Raw genomic sequence first — 19230 nt, forward strand, 5'->3', positions numbered from 1 at the left:
CTCCCTGTCTCTGCCACATGATGCTTGGCACCGCCTTGGGCCTACCACCAAGAAGGCCATCACCAGATGTAGCTCCTTGACTTTGATTCAGAATCATGAGCCAAAATAAACCTCTTTTCTTTATAAAGTTCCCAGCCTCAGGTATTTCATTAGAGTAACATAAGACAGACTGATACAGTTCCTTTCAGTGTGACTGCCACAAAACTGTCCAAGAAGGGCCACTTCCACAGAAGGCATTCCACTCTGTGACTATGCTAGTTTATCCGTCCGTGTGTCGGTCCCACTTCTGGCTACTGTGTTGCTATGTATATGTGTGTCCTCATTTTTGCCAAAGCATCTCTTTTTGATTTTTTTTAGCGTACATCCCTTGGAGTAGAACTGCAGGGTCATGTGGTAAGTCTATTTAACTCATGTCCTCACTTTCAACAACTCTACTGTGGTGTGTGCACCTAGAGGCTCTACTGTCAGCCCTGCTGCAGTCTTGGCTTTTACAAGAAAGGCGTCAAGGCGCTCCTGCAGCCCTGAGGGCCCATCAGTGCTGCCCAGCATCCTGCCGTGTGGCTGGTCTCTGGCTACCAGACACTTGCCCCACTCTGGTTTTGCACCATTACAAAGCCTATGGCCAGTATCCCTCCTGAGTGCGTCCCTTGGGCACAGAGTGGTCTCTCCAAGGAAACACCACATGGAGTAAATATATGGGGTCGCAGCGTGGCCCAGCCTGTAGTGAAGCGCAGCTGTCCCAATCCACACTAGGAGCAGCTGCTCAGGGTCCGATGCCCTGTGACCTTGGGGAGCTGGCCTGGCCAACATGAGGTCCTCTGCTCCCCTTGCTTCCTCTTTGGTGAACGCCTGCTCACACCTTCAGGTGCTTTGTGCTGGAGGCCAGGGCTCCCTGATAGTGGGTCAGGGACAGTGGCGTGCCTGGCTTAGCCTTGGGGCTATTTCCTTCCCAGCAACCTGTGCCTGCACACTGGAGGCCAGCACCCCTCTGCCTTTCTGAGGGAGGAGCGAGTCCCACTCCCAGCCTCTGCTCTGACCCTCGTGGTCCAAGGTGGCTTCCAGTCTCGCTCTGACCCCTATGGCTGGCTCCCTCGTTCTCAACAAGCCCCGAGCCTCCAGGGTCAAGGCACCACGCACTCCCTGCTCGGGCAGCAGAGGCCAGCCTGGAAGTGCTGTGGGCAGAAGCTCTGGGCTGGGGGCTCAGAGGCAGAAAGGAAAATAGGATGCTGCCCAGAACCTGTTGAGGACTCAGCAAGTTTTTGGTTTTGCTCTTGGTACTGGAGTACCAGGACCAGAACTAGGGCTGCTCGGCCCCTGAGCTGCATCCCAGCCCTTTGCATTGTTCGTTTTGAGGCAGGGTCTTGCATTCCTCCTGCCTCAGCCTCCTGAGGTGCGTGGGCCCCTTGCTGCTCAGGAAGAATTAAGGCTGTGGCTCATCCAGGCGCAGTGGCCTCCACACCTGCCCCTGGATTCCTGGACACACAGCCTGACTACACTTCCCAGCCTCCTCTGCAGCTGGGTGTGACCACAGAGGTTCTGGCCAATGGGAGGGTAGAAGGGGGGCCTGCTGTCCAGAGTCACACCCCGACACCTGTGTGACCTCCACATTCTTCCCCTGCCTGTTGGCAGATGGTCAACATCACCAACAGGACATCACATGTATAAGGTGGTGGGATCTCTGCCATCTGGATCCCTGAGGGGCAGCATGTCACAAGCCCACAACCTTCAGTAGACTGAGGCCTAAGACCCGGGTCCGTCTGCTTCAGCAGAAGTGCCATCTCCACCCACCTGCCATCCACACGATGAAGCCCAGTCCCAAGCCCACCAGCCCCTGCTGCAGCCCATGGTGTTACGGGACCCAGGAAGGCCTTAGCAGTACCTTTGGGGCCAAGGAGCTCGGGGTGCCTCTTCCAAGAAGCGTGGAGGTCCCGCCGGGGCTGCCTGCTGGGGTCCAAACTGGGGGGCTGCAGTCTGTCGTCCAGGCTACGCGCCACCTCCAATGTAGGCACAGGGTCTGCAGAGACAGGGAAGAGGTCGAGGTGGGATGCCTAGGCCGAGGCTGTGGGGCCTGGGAGGGCCTTCTACAGAGAGCTGGGTGGGGACCATCCACAGGAGCCACTGTAGTCACACTCTGGGTGGCCAGGGAGAGCCAAGTGAACGCCCTTTACATGACAGGCTTCTCCAGGCCCCTGGCAGGTGTGCCTGCCCACTTCCCGGTGAGCATGTCCTGCCCGCTGGGAACAACAACAGTCATATTGTCTCTGCATTGTTTTGATCAGTGATGCCACTGTGTCACTGAGTGTGGCTCTGGGGAGGTTGAGAGTGTGTCCAGCCGGCCTCTCCACCTCTCTGACCCCTGGGGTGGAACCTGCCACATGGCCTCAGGCCCTCCAACTTCTCCTGGCTCTACCCTCCCGGAGACATTCTTGCGGCCTCATGGCTGTGACTCCTCACTGGACTCGGCCACGTGCACCAGGGATGCATTAGCAGCCGTCCCGGGAACAGCACGCACACCCGGATGAGAGTCTCCCAGCTTCTCGACGGCTCCCAGCTGAGGAGGCTGCGGGCTTCTGCCTGGCTAGCTTCCCTCCACCTCCCCTTCACCTGTGGAGAGTTTCCTTTTCCTTTCACCCCAGAGCCCAGCCCATGTCCTCCAGGACATTCCCAACCGCGCCCCCAGGGCAGGTACCAGTGGCCATAGAATGACTCCTGAGGTTGGTGGCACCCTGCAGATTACATAGCCCAGCCGCAGGCATGGGGGCCGTGGTCCCCAGAGCACCCTCTGGAGGCTGGCTTGGAGTCAACCCGTCTTTACAGAGGAGGGAACTGAGGCCCAGAGAAGCCAGGGTGCTCGCTAAAGGGTGGAGGTGACGCCGGACTGTCTCTTGCTGAGGCCACGGAGACTTTCTGTCCTGGGGCCCAGGATCTAGTCCAGTTCTTTCTAGTTCTCTGGAGCCCTCTCTTCTTGGTTCCTCTCCTAGCACCCTCTGCCAGCATCTACTCGGCCAATGTTCTCTGGTGAGAGGACAGACTTTGGAGCCAGATGTGCCTGGACCCGGTCTAATCCATACTTGCTTCTTGGGATGGCTATGTAATCTTGGCAAGCAACTCTACCTCTCTGTGCTTCACCATAAAAGTGGCAACCTCCTGGGGTTGTCATGAGGATCAGGCAAAATGATCAACATGGTGCCGGACACCCTGTCAGCTCAGACAACCTCATGCTTACCCTCAGCCTTGGGGCTATTTCCTTCCCAGCAACCTGCTCACAACATTTCACCCCTGAAGACATATTAAGACTCAAATGCCACCTCTTCCAGGGAGCCCTCCTGGACCAGTCAGTCTTCCCACATGTGCTCCCCAGCTGCCTGCAGCTCTCCGTGGTAGAGCCCAGTGCTGTCCAAGTATATCTGCAAGTCCACCCAATTAACATGCACTGGGCTGCAAACTTCACAGGGGAGGTGAGGGCTACACTGGTCCTTGTTCTACCCCCCACTGGTCTGTAGTACCTAGGATGCAACCTGATGCACAGTCCTACCCAATACATTTTTACAGGAGATGACAGGAGGCCATGTCTGCACAGAGGCCTTCAGGCCTGGCTGGAACAAGGTGGCCTCTCATTTTCTCCTACTGCCTGTTTGTTTAGGTGGAGAGAGGCTGGACAATGGGCGTTTGTGCCGTGGTGAGCAGGTGCAAGGGCGCACCACGTTGGCTTTCCTCTGTCAGCAGCCCCCACGCCTTGTCATTAGGCAGCGCCCGCTCAGCAGGGTATGCCATTATGTCTCCCAGGGCTGATGTAATTATACATTGACATAATTAACCCAGCAAGCGCATTAGGCAGGCCAGCTAAAAATTCATCTATAATTATTTGTTGTGTGCATGCTAATGAGTCCATCTGTACCGCCTTTGTACAACACGAACAAATTAATTTACAAGTCTGGATTTTTTAATAAGTTCAAGGAATTGCTTCCTATTGTGTCCTGGATTTTGAGAAAGGAAGAAAAAGGCGACAGCACTCGCCAGGGTCAGGGAAGTTAGGTAAACACGGAGGGAGCAGATCTGGCGGCCTCTATAGACTGGCACTGGGCCCAAGGACGGGGGAAGTTCTCCAGTGGCCAGGCCAGATGATTCCTCTGGGAATGAGGACATTTGCCGCCACCTCCTCTCCAGGGTTAGACCCAGGTTCTGTTCCACCCTGAGGACGTGGGACCTGCGTACTGGTGGCTGGCTTTGGTGGCCCCCAGAGGCCAGCAGAAGAGCCCAGGCCTCCACACAGGCTCAGGGGGCTTCGGGGCTCTGCCCTCCCGCCTTCGCTTGCTGGGGCAGTGGTAAACGCGCTGGTTAAGCTCCAGGATCTGAAGTTCGGCTCTGGGTCGAGTCCCATGAGGACCTGAGCCCATTTCTCCACCTGTGGGGGACACTGTGCAGCATCTGTTTGCCTGGAGGTACCCCTGGGCAGATCCAGACACACTGATGAGAGAGTGAGACCCGAGGGAGGGTGTCATCGGAGGGTGGGTGTCAGTGCCGTCTCCAGCTGGCCGTGTCTCTCTAGGTGGCCAGGGACTCTCCGAGCCTCTCTTTCCTCAAGGAGGCTGCCCCTGAGGGCTGTTACGGAGCGGAGCTGGCTGACCGCTGCTGGCCTGCGGGCTCAGGGCGGGCTGGGAGCCAGCTGTGCTCTGTGGAGACCGGGCACCAGGCACGGCCTCAGTGTTGGCACAGGAAATGTGCCCAGGAAACCCAGAATTCAATTATCTTGATTTGAACTCATTCCACTCTGGACCCAAAGATCTCAGCTTAGAAAACCACCCCGGGGAGGGAACAGTCAGCTCAATTCCTCCACCGTCTCCTGCAGCCCAGGACACAGCTGGGAATGGGGGTGGTGCAGGGAGAGGCAAGCCTTTGGCCTCTTCCTCTACTCCTGGCTCCCTGTGGCCAAAGTCCAGCTTCAAATGAATCCTAATGACCACAGCCCTGTACACTCCATCATCACTATGGCAGTATGAGGACATCGCAGTCCCCTTTTACAGATGGAGAAACTGAGGCACAGGGGTCAAGGCTGGGACCCAGGCTGGCTAGCCCCCAGCAGGACTCATCAGAGCTCTCGGGGAACCCGTGAAGCATTTTGGGCCTCAGTGGAGTCTCAGGGTTGGTCTGTGTCACTCCAGTCCTCCGGGGGGCAGGCTGGGATCCTTGGGGTTTGCCTGTCAGACCTTCTCATCTCTCCCTGGTGGGCTGGTGTGCCTGTGATGCATTCTCAGCTTCTAGTGGGGCTGTCAATCAAGGCGCTCCACCTTCCCCCAAGGAGGGTCACCTGCTTCAGGCTGCCAATTGAACACTGCCCTGGGAATCTGGACCCCTTCACCCGGTTACTCGCTGCTCTGGCCCTGTGTGAGCCGGGGGCCCCACCTAACGAGTCCCTTTCCTGTGCACTAGAGTTTCCAGAGCTGGCTTCTCCACACCACACGAGGAACCCTGAGCGACATAGGAGCTCGGTGATTTGACAAGGGTATCTAAGAACTGGGTAAAGGGAAGGAGGAACGAATGCTTACAACATTTCGCCCCTGAAGACTCAGTTTTCCTGTCTGTAAAATGGAGTCCCAAGCAGCATCCACCAAGGTCACTGTAGGCATTCAGTGGTCAGAGTCCTGCACAGCAGTCAACCCAGCCCTCGCTCTCATCAGCGGTCAGCAAAGGGCAAACCTCAGTGAGGCCCAGGGGGCTCGCTCACCCAGCCCTGCTGGGCACCGCCTGGCTTTGTATCTTGGCTTCTGCTAACAACAGATTTGCAGGACAGAATTAGAAGCTGCTGGATATTTGGGAGGGAGAGAGTACAGGACAGCAGCCTCAGGAGGAGGGGGCTGACTAGATCTCAGCAATGGGCCTTGGAAGACCCCTGGAAGCTGCCAGAGGGTCCTCAGAGGCCCAAAGAATAAGGCAAAGACACCAGGCCCTGGGTTTCATCTGTGTCTATGCCAGTCGGAGCGACTTACAGAAGGAAGGGGAGGCAGGGAAGGACTTCACTGTGGGTCTCCAGAGGTTAGACTCTCAGTAGGAAGGAAACGAGGATGTCCTGGTGGCAGGCACAGACTCAGCAAAGGCAGGAAGTCATGGCAATGTTAACAGCCTAACTCTCAGAGTAGGCTGCATACAGTTGGGAAGGCTGTGCACAGCACAAGGATATACATGGGAGTGGCAATCGAATCACATATTTACATATTTGGTACAAAACTCTTTGGGGAGATGGTAATGACCTGCTCTGAGGCAGGGGTACTATGCTGTGTCACCAGGTAGCATGTGGCCAAGGGACTTGGAACAGCTCCTCCTGTACTATAACCATGGCTACTCCAGGCTCTGTGCCAGGGCACGCCTGTGCTTTCTCCTTCACCCCAAACAGCACAGTAAAGTACGTGCCGCTATTGTCCCCATTTCCCAGACAAGGAAATAAAGGCTCAGAAAAGAGGTATCAGGTGCCCAAAGTCACCCAGCTTAGGCAGAGGTGGGGTTCGAACCCAGGACTGTGGACTCTTCACCGGAGGTCAGGTGGCCTCTGGGCAGGGCAGGCAGGGCCCTGACTTCTTCCTGTAGACCCGAGTGTAGGGCCAAGGGCCGTCCTTGGCCCTGCTGCTGGCTTGCTATGTGGCCTTGGACAATGTGCTGACCTCCCTGGGCTCCCCTATCCAAATTCCTATGCAAATATGTCCGAGGCTCGCACTCAGCACTGGGCCACTGGACAGCGGCTCGCCCTGCAGGTAAGCGCCTCTGCACCGGCCAATCCTGTTCAGCGGGGTGATGGTCAAACACCAGGCTCCACCCAAGAGGTGTGAACACCGTGAACCCTCAGGTGGCCAAAGCAACCCTGGGAAATAAGGGGAGGGGAAGGGGGCGAAGGTCGAGTTCTAGTGGTGACATCAATCCATGCTATTGCTTCCCGCCTGAAGCCTGTCTGTAAATGGGGACAGGCAGGTCCTCCCCCTGTGGAGGGGCTGGGGACAGAAAATTGGGAACCGCAGGTGGGCAGAGCCCACGGGGCCCTCTGAGCCCACCCATGCAGGGGCTTGCTCAGCGACTTGTACCTGAGGGGAGGAGACCTGCCCTTGCGCAGCGGCCTCCTGGGGGTGACAGGCTCCTTCACAAGTGTGCTTAATAGACCCGAGAGGACCCCTCCACCCCACATGTCCCAGGTCAGCTTCCTCCCTGTGCACCAGGCCCGGGAACTGAAGAGCCCAGGTGAGGGCGCGGCTCGTGCGGACGGCTGGTGGCTGGAGGGAGCCTGCGCTGAAGGCTGTGGCTTCTCAGGGTACAATCCTGAGTGTAGCTGGGTGAGACCAGGGGACGGGTGGGCAGGTAGGTCCCAAGGGCCCTCCAGGGTAACAGGGCTGGGAACAGGACTGACCCTGAGGGTGCCAGGCAAGAGGCGGCTGCAGGGGTCCAGGGAGCAGCTCCATGGTGGCTCAGGTCAGGAGCTAGGCAGGAAGCTCTGGTGGCTGTGGGGACTGGGCTGAAACGTCCCCAGTCTGTGCTCATCTGGAAACTCAGAATGTGACCTTGTGTGCAGACAGGGTCTTTGCAGTGGAAATGCGGTCAAGACTGGCTCATACGGAAGCAGAGTGGGCCCTGATTCAATGACAGATGTCCTCAAAAGCAGAGGGACCCACTGAGGCCCAGAGAGAGGCCCAGTGAAGATGGAGGCAGAAACAATGCAGCCAGAGGTCAAGGGCCCGGAGGCTGCGGGAGCCGCCTGAGGCGGGAGTGGGGGCCAGCCAGCCTGGGGGCCTGCCCACCCCATTTGGATTTGGGGCTTCTGGATTCCAGATCTGAGAGGAGTTTGTGCTGTCACCAGGCTGTGACACTGTGGCAGTGGGATTTCCTCTCATTTGCTCTTCCATCTCCACAGCCCTGAACCTTCCCTGACACACAGCAGGCACTTGGGAAATGTTTGACAACTGGAGAAACCATGTCTGGTACCTAGTAGGTGCTCAATAAAAATGACTCCATGACTGCATTGGACTACTAGCTCTCTACAGCAGCCGTAACAAATGACCACAACCTCTGTGGCTTAAAACAACACACATTCATTATCTCAGTCTGGAAGTTAGAAGTTCAGAATGGGTCTCATTGGGCTGAAAGTCAAGCATCAACAGGACTCTCGCTCACAGGTCCAGGAGGATCTGTTCCTTGCCTCTCCTGGTGTCTAGAGATCAACAGTGTTGTCATCTTGTGGCCACTTCCCTCATCATGAAAGCCAGAGGAGCCATCCCCGACCCTTACCTGCTTCTAACCCTCTCTTGCCTGAAGTGTGAAGTGCACCCAGGGCTTTAAGGGTAGGAGGTGGTGTTTTCAAGAGGGATATTATATTACTGCGACTCCCACAGACACCCTCTGTGGAAACCCCTGAGACCCTCTGGCACTGATTCCATCATTTATCCCCTTTTGGGATAGTCCATACTCATTGGGCACCTGCTATGTGAAGGACCAGTGTGTGCCTGGGGGAAGGGGAAGACTTGGAGGAAAACAAGCTGCCCCCAGACCCAAGGCTGTGGGGTTCTCTGAGAAATCTCTCCCTTCAGCTTAAGGACTTTTTTCCCTTTCTCTCTTTCAATTTGTGTCCATAAGAGCAGCCAGTGACGTTTAGCTGAAGCACTGGATAATACTGATAAAGCACTCGGGGAGCCCAGGGTCTGCCAGCCGCCCTGGCAGGAGCCTTCTGCCGCAGGCTTTGGCGGAATGCTCCAGCTGTCTGCATGCTAAGAGTGTTGCTCTCCAACCCAGCTCCCCGCCGGGCAGCTCAGGGACGGCTCAGGGCCCCGTGGGTTCCTCCCAGAAGAAATGAGTCACTGCAAGACCAAGTCAAGTCTGGGAACCCTGCTCTCATGTGCTGGGAAGTAACAAGCAGAAAACATCCGGATAAGAAGATGTTGTCATTGCTGTGCACTTTTCAAAGCAGAGACCCGACTTGGTGACAGCTCAGTTCCTCGGCACTGAAGAGAAGGAAAAGCAAGAGGGTCAGAGTCCAGGACCTGCTGCCTCCTCTTAGGGAACAGGCTTGGCTCATGGATGGAGATGAAAATGGGTACAGCAAGAAGGAAGTAGGTTTGACTTGAGTGAGGACTTCCTTCAGGTCACGGCTTGGATTTTGTCCCCCAGAAAGATAGGTTGAAGACCTTCCTGCTGGTACTTGTAAACGTGACCTTGGAGGATATGATCATGTTAAGATGAGGTTGTTAGAGTAGCCCCTAGTCCTTTCACGACTCATGTCCTTACAAGAGGTGGGAAAGGTGAGAGAGAGAGAGAGAGAGAGAGAGAGAGAGAGAGAGAGAGAGAGAAGGCCTTGCTGTGATGGACAGGATGCCAGGGTCACTGGCCTTGCCAGGTGCTGGACCATGAGTGAGCCTGGCCCTGCACCACCCTTTATCACCTCGTGACCCATGTCGAACCTAGAACAGGGAGTAGCAAATGAGAGGAAATCCCACTGCCACAGTGTCACAGCCTGTCTGTGGCTGACCTTCTGGAGGGGAAGGTGGACACGTAAGGCCAAGGCAGAGACCCCCTGCCAAGGTGGAGGGTGGGCTGGCCATGTGGTGGAAAAGGCCTGTAAAGGCAGCCATCTGGCTGCGAAGGAAGTGAGGAAACTGCTCTAGGCACAGGAAGATCAGGCTGAGGATAGGGGCTGCCGCCTGCCCATCTCCCCAGGGCACAAATGCACTGGTCCTCATGACCACTGACCACTTTTGTGGATAAGGACATGGGGCTGAGAGAGGCTGGTGATACCCAGGGGAGTCCTGATCCAGTGTCCCCTCCCCTCTCTGTGCCTGGTCTGGGTGCAGGTGGTTGGGGTCAAGCTCGAGTTTCTGGTTTTCACCCCCAAAACTGCAGCAACCATCCACCCTGGAGCAGGCAGGGGCATGGGGCACATAGGACACCCACCCATTCTCTTGAGCCAGAGGCTCCGAAGAACGTGGCCTAGTCCTCCCCAAGAGGAGCCAGGCGCTCTGCGTGTATCTCACTGTTCATTCAAACAGCCACAGGAGATGCCATCACCCCTGTTTTCCAGTTGAGAAAACTGAGGCCCAGGAGAGGAAAGCCACTTGCTCAGGGTCCCTTGGTCAGAAGACAAAGGTAGTGCTAGATCGGAAGCCGGGCCCCCCAGCCAGTGCCCACCACTTCCACACATCTGTGGATCCCCCAGGGGGCCCTGTGTGACTTTTGTCCTCCTGTGACGTGACTCAAAAACCGTAAGGCCTATTTTAAAGTACTGCCGGTTGAGCACCCCAATCTGAAAATCCAGAACCTGAAGTTTGACGTCTCCAAAAGCTGAAACCTTTCCAGCACTGACACGTTGCCCCACTGGCAAATTCCACCCCAGGAAAATAGTGTCCTGCATAAAAATCACTAAAAACATCATAGGAAATTCAGGCCACGTGTGTAAGGAGTACATGGAACACAAACGGACCTTGTCTTCTGACCCAGGTCCCGTCCCTATACTCTCGTTATATGTGTGCGGCTATTTCAAAACTTGAAGAAATTGGAAATCCCAACACTGTGGCCCCGAGCATTTTGGATAAGGAATACCCTGCCTGTGGTTTGTTTCCTGGAATCCCAGGAAAATTGGGATTCCCTGTCATAAATAGGCATTTCAGCCATACAGGTGAACGCACGCAAAGCTGGGTATGGTGGTGGGTGTCTGTGGCCCCAGCTACTCGGAGGCTGAGGCAGGAAGAGTGTTTGAACCCCAAGTTCAAGGCCAGCTGAGCAGCACAGAAACCCAAATAACCCAACAACAAGAAAAGACCACAAAACTAAAAACCAAAGAGGGAAAGCGATGCTGTTACAGTCCAGTTAGGCCTTGGGGGGGGGGCAGCTGCCGTCCCTGGGCTGAGGGGGAGACCTGCGGGTGTCCTGGGGTTGCTGCTAATGCTCCAGTACCCAGCAGCAGAAGCCTTCCCTGCAGGGCAGAAAGGTGACACCCATCATGGCCTGCAGCCTGCAGTGTGTTCAGAGTCGCAGCCTTTGCCCGGGTACCCTTTGATGTTAGGTGAAAAGCTGGTGCCGTCCGGTTTCTGACTTCCACAGTGGCCCACGTCTCCCTCTAGTGTCTGGCCCTGCTCAGCATGTCCTCCAGAAGCCTTCCGGCCAGCTGTGCAGAGCCGCCCCAGCCGCAAGGGAAACGAGTAGGCAGGATCCCCCCACCCTGTCCCCCACCTGCCATCCACATGCAGGAAGAGAGAACGGCCCAGTGGCCACGTCCTAGCCGGGTTTATAAAACCCTGACCCATGGCACCCCGACCCAGTGTCCGAATATCACCAGGCCCCTGACGAGTGGAAACAGACCAGGCAGACAGGCGAGTCCTGTGGCACCGGGCAGGGACACTGTGGTGAGTGCAGGACCTTTGTCTCACAGCCCTCCTGTTCTTTATGCACTAACTGCCTAAGAAAATGACTTATTCGTCGTGGCTGCATTGGATCTGACCCCTCGCAGACACGGCGGGAGGGTTTACGTATTTTCAGGCCTCACCGGCTTTGTAGAGACCACAAGCCTCGCCAACGTTCCGGGCCGCCACTAGTGGAAGCTGTCAGAGTCCTCCAGAACCCCGCAGAGGGGGAGCTGGGGTGCGGGGAGAGCAGCTCAACCCTCCCACTCTGTCCATCTGAAGGAAAGTGGCATTCGGAGCTTTTTTAGGAAAGCTGGAGCCGAAGGCTGTCCGAGAGGCTGCTTAGAAACACATATATGCAGAAGTATGCGTGTGTCCCTCCAAAATATCTCAGACAGAAGCCTGTTCCCATCTGGGCTTGTGCTCTGGCGCCCGCGTGGGTGGCAGCGAGACTAACTTTGATCCTATAGTCTTAACTTTTCAGTAGCAAATGGGGTGCAGAGCCCTATGCGCAGCTGTGAGCCATGCACCTGCCATACCCTTCTTCCTGCCTGGGGGTCTCCTGGTCTGGGCAGGGACAGAGGGGCTGGGGAAGAGGGGCTTTCTTTTGGCACTGGGTGTTCTGGAGGTCATAGTAACACCTCCACCAATAGCGAGCTCTGGTCACTGTCCACTGAGCTTCCCCTGCGGGAAGCTCCCCTCTCCTCCCTCAAAAACTCCACCTGGGCACTGGGAACTCTCGACTCTTCCAGAGGAGAAAGAAGAGGCTCAGAGAGATGGCGCCAGGGGCCAGCAGAGCTGGGACTCAAGCCCACTCACATTATAATAAAAATGGAGCCCCACACTGAGCAGCAGGAACCAGGGACTCATCTCCTCCTTGTGCCCCTGGCTGAGCGGAATGCCTGGCGACCAGCAGGTGCTTGGCACTTGCTGAATGAACTGCACAGACGTGCTGGGTTCACAGGGCGCCCTGGCCCTGTTCCCTGGTCCTGTAACTGCGGAAGGTCTTACCTGTGTGAGGAATCGGGCTTGGGAAGGTCAAGTGTGACTCGTGGGAAGAAGCCATGTGGCCAAGCAGGGACTGGCCTGGCTCTGTGGAGAGGGCCATCAGTCTAGCGTCCTGCTCTCCTTCCTCTACCCCCACCCCCCGTCTGGAGCTCTTTGCTTCCCCTCAGCAAAAGTGGTCCAGTCTGGCTCTGGAGTCCTGGGCCAGGAGCACAGGGGTCCCTGGTGAGTGAAGGGCCATATTGCTCTTCCTCGGGCCGCTCACGGCACTCCAGCTAGGTCCCCTCCCAGCCTAGACCCTCCCAGGCTTCGATCCCCTGCAGCTTTCTTGTCCAACCTCCTTTGATTTTGTCTATTTATTTAGGTGCCAGGATGGAACCCAGGGGTGCTTTGCCACTAGGCTACACCCCCAACCCTTTTTATTTTTGAGATAGGGTCTCACCAAGTTGTTCAGTCTGGCGATCCTCCTGCCTCAGATTCCAGAGTTGCCAGGATCACAGGCGTGGCCACCAGGCCTGGCTACCCTTGATCTTAAACTAGCCCTGGCACTGGCAGTCCTGGAGCCTAAACTGAGACCCCACACGTCTCCACTGAGACCCTCTGGGTGGCACGGTGCACGGGCAGGATGGGGAGCCACCTCCAGGGTATGTGGGGATCAGAGCTTGTGTCTGTAGGGTGGAGTAAGCTGCCTGCCCCACAGAGCACCCTTGAAGTGCCCCTGAAGAGCGGCGCCTCAGTCTTGAAGCCAAGTTCAAAGGCCCCCTCTCTGAGGCGCCTCCACCAGCCACCCCTCCTTGGAGCTCGTTTCCTGCTGTGGGTCCTGGTCCTCCACCTTCGGGCCACACTGTCCTTGTTAGCCCTGAGTTCCCAGGCGGGCAGCTTGAACCCCAGCCTGAGTTTCCCCAGTGGCTCAGAGGTTGTAGCAGGCGAGGGCTGGTCCTCCCTCTGACAGGGAACAGTCTTTGCCGAGCCCCTGCTGCGCCAGCACCAAAGTGGCTGCTTCCACGGACTCCACTTTCTAACCTTGAGCCACCAGCGCAGGCCAGCTTTGGCAGGGCTGTGAGGGAGGGTGCTTCCGTCAGCCGAAAGCATGGGCATTGCCCTCCGAAGTTAACTGCCACCTTTAGGCAAACCTGACATCATTAAGATTTTCATTTTTTATGCATTAAAACTCTTTATGTTACCCTTAGGTGTCCCCGTGACCCGGACAGGACTGAGCAGAGGCTGAGTGTGGAGGGGGAGGTCAGGCAGCAGGGACCAGAGTTTCTAATTATACTAAAATCTCTATTTCCTCTGGCTGTGAAGGCAACCTCTCCACTAGATGGTGCTAGAATTAGTAATTTGGGACAAAAACGAAACTCAGCACTTAACCTCCCTCCCTATTTTTATACAAATAATTTTAGATGGCTCAAACTTAATCTTTTGAAAATATTAAGATAAAAAGTACCCAAATACCTCTAACTTTGAGGTGAAAAGGTTTTTAAAAATAGGACACAGAAGCCATAACGGAAAGGTTTGGTAAGATTTCCTACCTTCTGTAAATCCTTCTTGAATGTCTGTTACATACAATATACAATAGACATTATAAACAAAGTTAAAAAACAAAAGGTATTCAGGACTAGGGAAGAAGATGTGAAAGGTATACCAGTACAAAGGTTAATACCCCTAATATACAAAGAGTGTCTATAAACCAATAAGAAAACGAAATCGGAAAGAAAAGTGGACTAACAATATACAAACAAGCAATTTACAAAAGAATAAACATTTGGTTCATAACAGAGGAAAAGATACCTAGTGGGCTAGTCAATAAAGGAACACAATGTAAATCAGCAAGGGGAAAGAACAATTGTATTCTTTCTGACTACCTGGATTTGCTCATGACTACAACAGATTTTCCTTTCCAAGTTTTTGTCCTCATCCTCAGAATTACAACAGTACAGTACCAATAAACTATGCCCTTGTGAGCTCCCCAAAAGCCCAGCACTGGGGAGGGGCTCAGTAAATTTTAATAGCCCCACGAGAGACCGTTAGACACAATAAACCAAAGATCTCCAGGATCCGTAATCTCACAGGGAAATACAGTTGTTCATGCTGCGTCAAGGATGCAGGATATAAAGTGATACAAGGAGGATCAGTGACCATTTTGAAAGGTACACGGGAAAAAGATCAGGGAGAAAGAAACCCAACAAATTGCTTTTCCAGGAGATTATTTTCCCTCCTTCAATTTTCATATATCTTCTGAGGGTGACAGTGTGCCTGGGCTGCTTTTGAAACTGGGGAGAAAATTTTACACCCCCAAACACTGTACAGCACTTTCCTATTCTACAAATACTGTCATCTACACTGCACACCCAGCGACCTTGACAGTTGACGAAATGGCAGATGCTCATAATTCTTAGACCCTGATATCAATGGGCTGCGGATTGTTCAACCCTGCTAAATGTTTTTGCTCAGAATCCAATGTGGATGAATGAGTAGTTTCTACTCTCTCCCCTCTTCTAAAGACACGGGAACCAGAGCTCAGAGAGGTTAAGGCCTCTGGCCAAAGTTACACAGCTCAAAACACCAAGCTACAAGTCCCACCCAGGCGTGTCCTATGCTCAGCCCGAGCCTTAACCACTCTGCAGACCAGCCTTGCCCCTGAAGGAGGGAGCAGGGCAAGAAGCACCTGCCAGGAGTCACAAAGTCCTAAATCAGATTTTTAAAAACCGGAGAAAAGCAGAAGAAAGCACCGTGGGCCACTCACCTCTGTGCCCCTCTCCCGGTGTGCGGGGTGTGTCTGCCTGCCCTGTCGCCCACGCGTCCCCTGTTTTGTTTCCTCCTTTTCTTTTTCCTTCCCTTTTAACTAATCACTCAGTTAACAAGTCAGCTCTCTGAAGCGCGGGTCGCACACGATAAAGAAATCAAGCGTCACCAATACAGAAGTCAGAGGGGTTTAAATCAAATCTTCCTCCACAACAATGACATTAATTATGCTTTTAACACGTTTTACTGCTTTTTTTCTCACTTCACGCCACATCTGTGTGAACAATATCCAAAAGATTTACGGTTTTCTTTCGTAATTACAGACATACAGGCTGCACACTTATCAAAATACTTGCTGAGCAATCAGGCTCTATCACAGGCTCTGCCAAAGATTTGTGCTGGCAGCAGTCATTCAAAACAAAAATGTTGAATCAGGACTTGTGTGCGGCTTGGGGGAGGGGGAGCATTTCGACAAATAATTCGCCTGTCAAGACGTATAAAAACAGGAGTGTGCGCCCGGCTCCTTTTCCAGGGTGGGATTTTTATGGAGGGGGCCGGGCGCTGCGGTGGGGGGCAGCGGGCGGGAAGCTCAGAGCGCCAAAAACGCATCTGACATTTGGTTCTTGTGTCTGAGGATAAAATTTAATGAGAACAAAAATATGTCTTCCTAATTCCCCTAAGAAACCATTAAAACATTTTGTTATTCTTAAATGTCTCGAAAATGAATTAGAGCCCCTGAAGGGGCTGTTTGTATGGTACGTCTCCATCAGTTAAGGCTGCTCATTCTGCAGCTCCGTGACAGTGGGGACGTCCCCCACCGCCCCTCCAATTCTGGGGAGGAGAGCTGAGAATCAGAGGCACATGGAGTCAGCACTGGGCTCTGAGTGACCTCTGCGTCCCCAGGCTGTGGGGAGGGGGCGAGAGAGTGCACGGGCCTTCTGGAAAGCTCCTCACAGTCTTGGGGACTTGGGGCCCTTGGCTGGTCCTGTGTCTGTGCTAATAGCCGGGTACCCAGAGAGGCGAGTGTCCCACAGTGAGCCCTGGAGAAGCAGCTTTGTGGGGTGATGGCCCTCGCCCACTGGTCCCCGCCTGTCTGCTCCTCTGCTCCCAAGCTCCAGCCCCCTAACACACCCGAGTTTGCGACTGCAGCTTATCTGAGTGATCATCTGGCTACTTCTGCCACCAGAAAGCAAGCTTCTGAGGGCCGGGTCCACGCCTGTGTCTGTGGGTTCCCAGCTATGTTCCCCATGTTCAGCAAATGCTGGGCATACAGCAGACACTCAGTAAATGCTTGCAATCAGCAGACACTCAGTAAATGCCTGCAATCCTCCTGTTGTTTGATGACCACAGAACTCTAGTTGAAAAAGCACCTCTTTGCCCCAATAACTCTTCCTTCCCTCCCACTGCCTAGTCTTCTAATTCATTCAATAATCATTAGGTGCCTTTGGTGTACTGCACTCTATATATAGGTTTAATATGGCCTAATCTGGGTATATAGGTTTAGTATGGCCTGATCCCGGGCTTGGAGTACTCCCGGTCTCCTAGACAAGCCAGACATACATGATAATAACGTGAGTAGCATAGTATGCACCAACTGTGTGCCATGCACCTTGAAGCTTCCTGACAACCACATGAGGCAGGTTGGCATATTTAGTCCCAGTGTGTGCAAGGGGAGTCGGAGGCTCTGGAAGGAGGATGGATCCATCTGCAGGCAGGCATGGGCGAGGGAGGTGTGTGGGGCCTGCAGCACTTGAAGCTGGGTCTGGCCCTAGGGTGGATGGACTGGCCCGCCTCAGCGCAGCTCCTGGAGTGGGTAAGGCACTGTAGGGCCCATGGGCGAGTTCTGGGTGGGGGCCCTCTGGCTCTTGCATCACCTTTCAATGTCACTTGTCAACAAGACTGTCGGACCCAAAGGATTGAAAGGGGTGGGACATAAGGTGCATTTTTCCAGATCCCACCTATGGGAGTGGGGAAATCAGTACAAAGGCGGCAGTTGGTACTGCTGGCTACGTGGGTGTTGTGTCCCCACTGTGGGTAATGAGCTGGGCTGCAGACACACGCCACGTCCCCTCAGGGAACACAAAGCCCATGGCACTGCGAGTGCAGATCTGGGTAGAGCCGGGGACCTGGCAACAGATGCCTGAGCAGGGGGCTCAATAGGCCCCAAAAGATGCATCTGTTGTCCTGAGCCCCAAACCCGCAATTGTGACTTCATCTGATGGTGTCTTTGCAGATGTAACTGAGGATGTCGCCGTGAAACCGTCTGGATCATCCAGATGGGCCCTGAGTACAACGACAAGCGTCCTTACAAGAGAAAGCGGAGAGCCGAGACAGAGAAGCAGAGAGGCCACGTGGCACCAGAGGCAAAGGCTGGAGTGATGAGGTCACAAGCCAAGGGATGCCAGGGGCCACCAGAAGCTGGGGAGGCAGGAAGGATCCCCTACAGCCTCAGAACAAGCGAGGCCCTGCCGACATGGCCCTGGCCTCCTCCTTGAGAGAAATACCTGCCACCACTATGGTTATGGCACCAGAGCAGCTGTGAGAACCCAACGTGGACTTGCACGCTGCTGCAGGTTGCAGCATGGGACAGGCTCTGTTAGTATTTGTTGATTGTGCCGAGCCCTGAGTCCTGCCTCTCTGTGCCATGAGAAAGGGACCCACATGAGCCTGTCCACATGCAGAGTTGGAAGGTGTAGCTCCTCTATCAGGACACAACTGCAACATGCTCACAGATCTCCCACAGAGCTGCCTAGAAGACAGAGTGATGCAGTGGGCCCGAGAAGACCCAATCCTAACTAGCTCACAAGAGAGGCCAAGACTGCTGGTCTGTGGGCCACGCTTTGAGTAGCCACATGCTGGAGGACTTCCCTCTTTGTCCAGCCTGGGAGCTCCTGGTGGGCAAGGCTCCGCAACCCTGCTGAATGGGTCTCCTGGTGCTGTGGTAATAAAGCACCACCAAGCACCGGGAGTGGGGTGTATGAAAACAGAAATTGATTCTCCTACTTTTGGGGGCTACAAGCTCAAAGTCAAGATGTTGGCAGGGCTGTGCTCCTGGCTGCTGTGGCCTGTGGCTCTCCTTGTCTTGCGGCTGCATCCTCCCATTTCTCTCTGCCTCTGTCCCCACAGGCCTTCTTGAGCGAGGGTCCTTGTGTCCTGCCTCTACTGATAAGAACCTCAGTTGATGGTTTTAGGACTCCCCTAAATCCAGGATGATCTTATTTTGAGATGCTTAACCAATTACATTTGCAAAGACCTTATTTTCAACACGGCCCCACCTCCCTCCACCACTGCCCAGTACTCCCCCTATTTTTCAGCCCACTATAATTGCCCAAGACAGACCAACAGGGACTTTCCACCCCAAATGCAAAGACCCCACAAATGACCTCGACATCCAACAGGACAGCTCTGTCCTCTCACAGCCTGGGCCTTACGGTCACACAGCTGAGGCAGGATCTCGTTTTCCTCCTCATGGACCCCGACCCCAAATCCTAACAGTGCTGATTCCTGCAGCGGCATGGACGCCTAAAAGGGCAGGGGCTGGGGGGCCGGCACTGCTGAGCAAAGCAAGCAGCCGTTCTGGGCTTCTATTTCTGTGTCAGTAGAAGGGAATGTGGCGAGGAAAGAGGACTTCACATCCCTGGACATACGTCTATGTCCAAAATGTGCAGCTGAGTTCTCCAAACTGATCCCTCTGTCACCAGACCAAGAAACAGCACCCAGCCCGCAGAGGCCCTGCCAGGGACATCGCCTCCCCAAGGACAGCCACTATCTGGCTTTCCAACAGCACAAGTTGATTTTTTTCCCAATTGAGGTAACATTCACCTGACACAGAAGTTGTCATTTCAACTTGAACCCTTCAGTGGCATCTGCATGATCACCAAGTCCTGTGACCCCACCTGCCTTTAGTTCCAGAACATTCTTATCTTCCCCAGAAGGAAAGTCCATAGCATGCATTGGTGGCTCCCCATTGCCCTGCCCATCTGCCCCTGGCAACCGCCAAACTGCTTCTATCTCTGGACGTGGCTTTCCTGGACATTCTCTGATAATGGCATCACACAACTCGTGGCCTCCTGTGCCTGGCTCTCTCACTCAGCATCAGGCTGTAGCGCGTCAG

At 54.6% G+C, this 19230-nt stretch overlaps 1 protein-coding gene across 1 annotated transcript in view; it reads right to left on the reverse strand.

The window, feature by feature from the left end:
- CUX2 (cut like homeobox 2) overlaps positions 1-19230 on the reverse strand; it is a 235672-nt gene that overhangs the window by 35266 nt on the left and 181176 nt on the right. Inside the window, exon 5 of the mRNA XM_081287918.1 lies at positions 1880-2014. Coding sequence (XP_081144044.1) covers positions 1880-2014 — 135 coding nt within the window. The remainder of the gene's footprint in view (positions 1-1879; positions 2015-19230) is intronic.

The sequence above is a fragment of the Spermophilus citellus genome (assembly GCF_964194105.1).
Source record: "Spermophilus citellus genome assembly, chromosome: 3".
Classification (NCBI taxonomy): domain Eukaryota; kingdom Metazoa; phylum Chordata; class Mammalia; order Rodentia; family Sciuridae; genus Spermophilus; species Spermophilus citellus.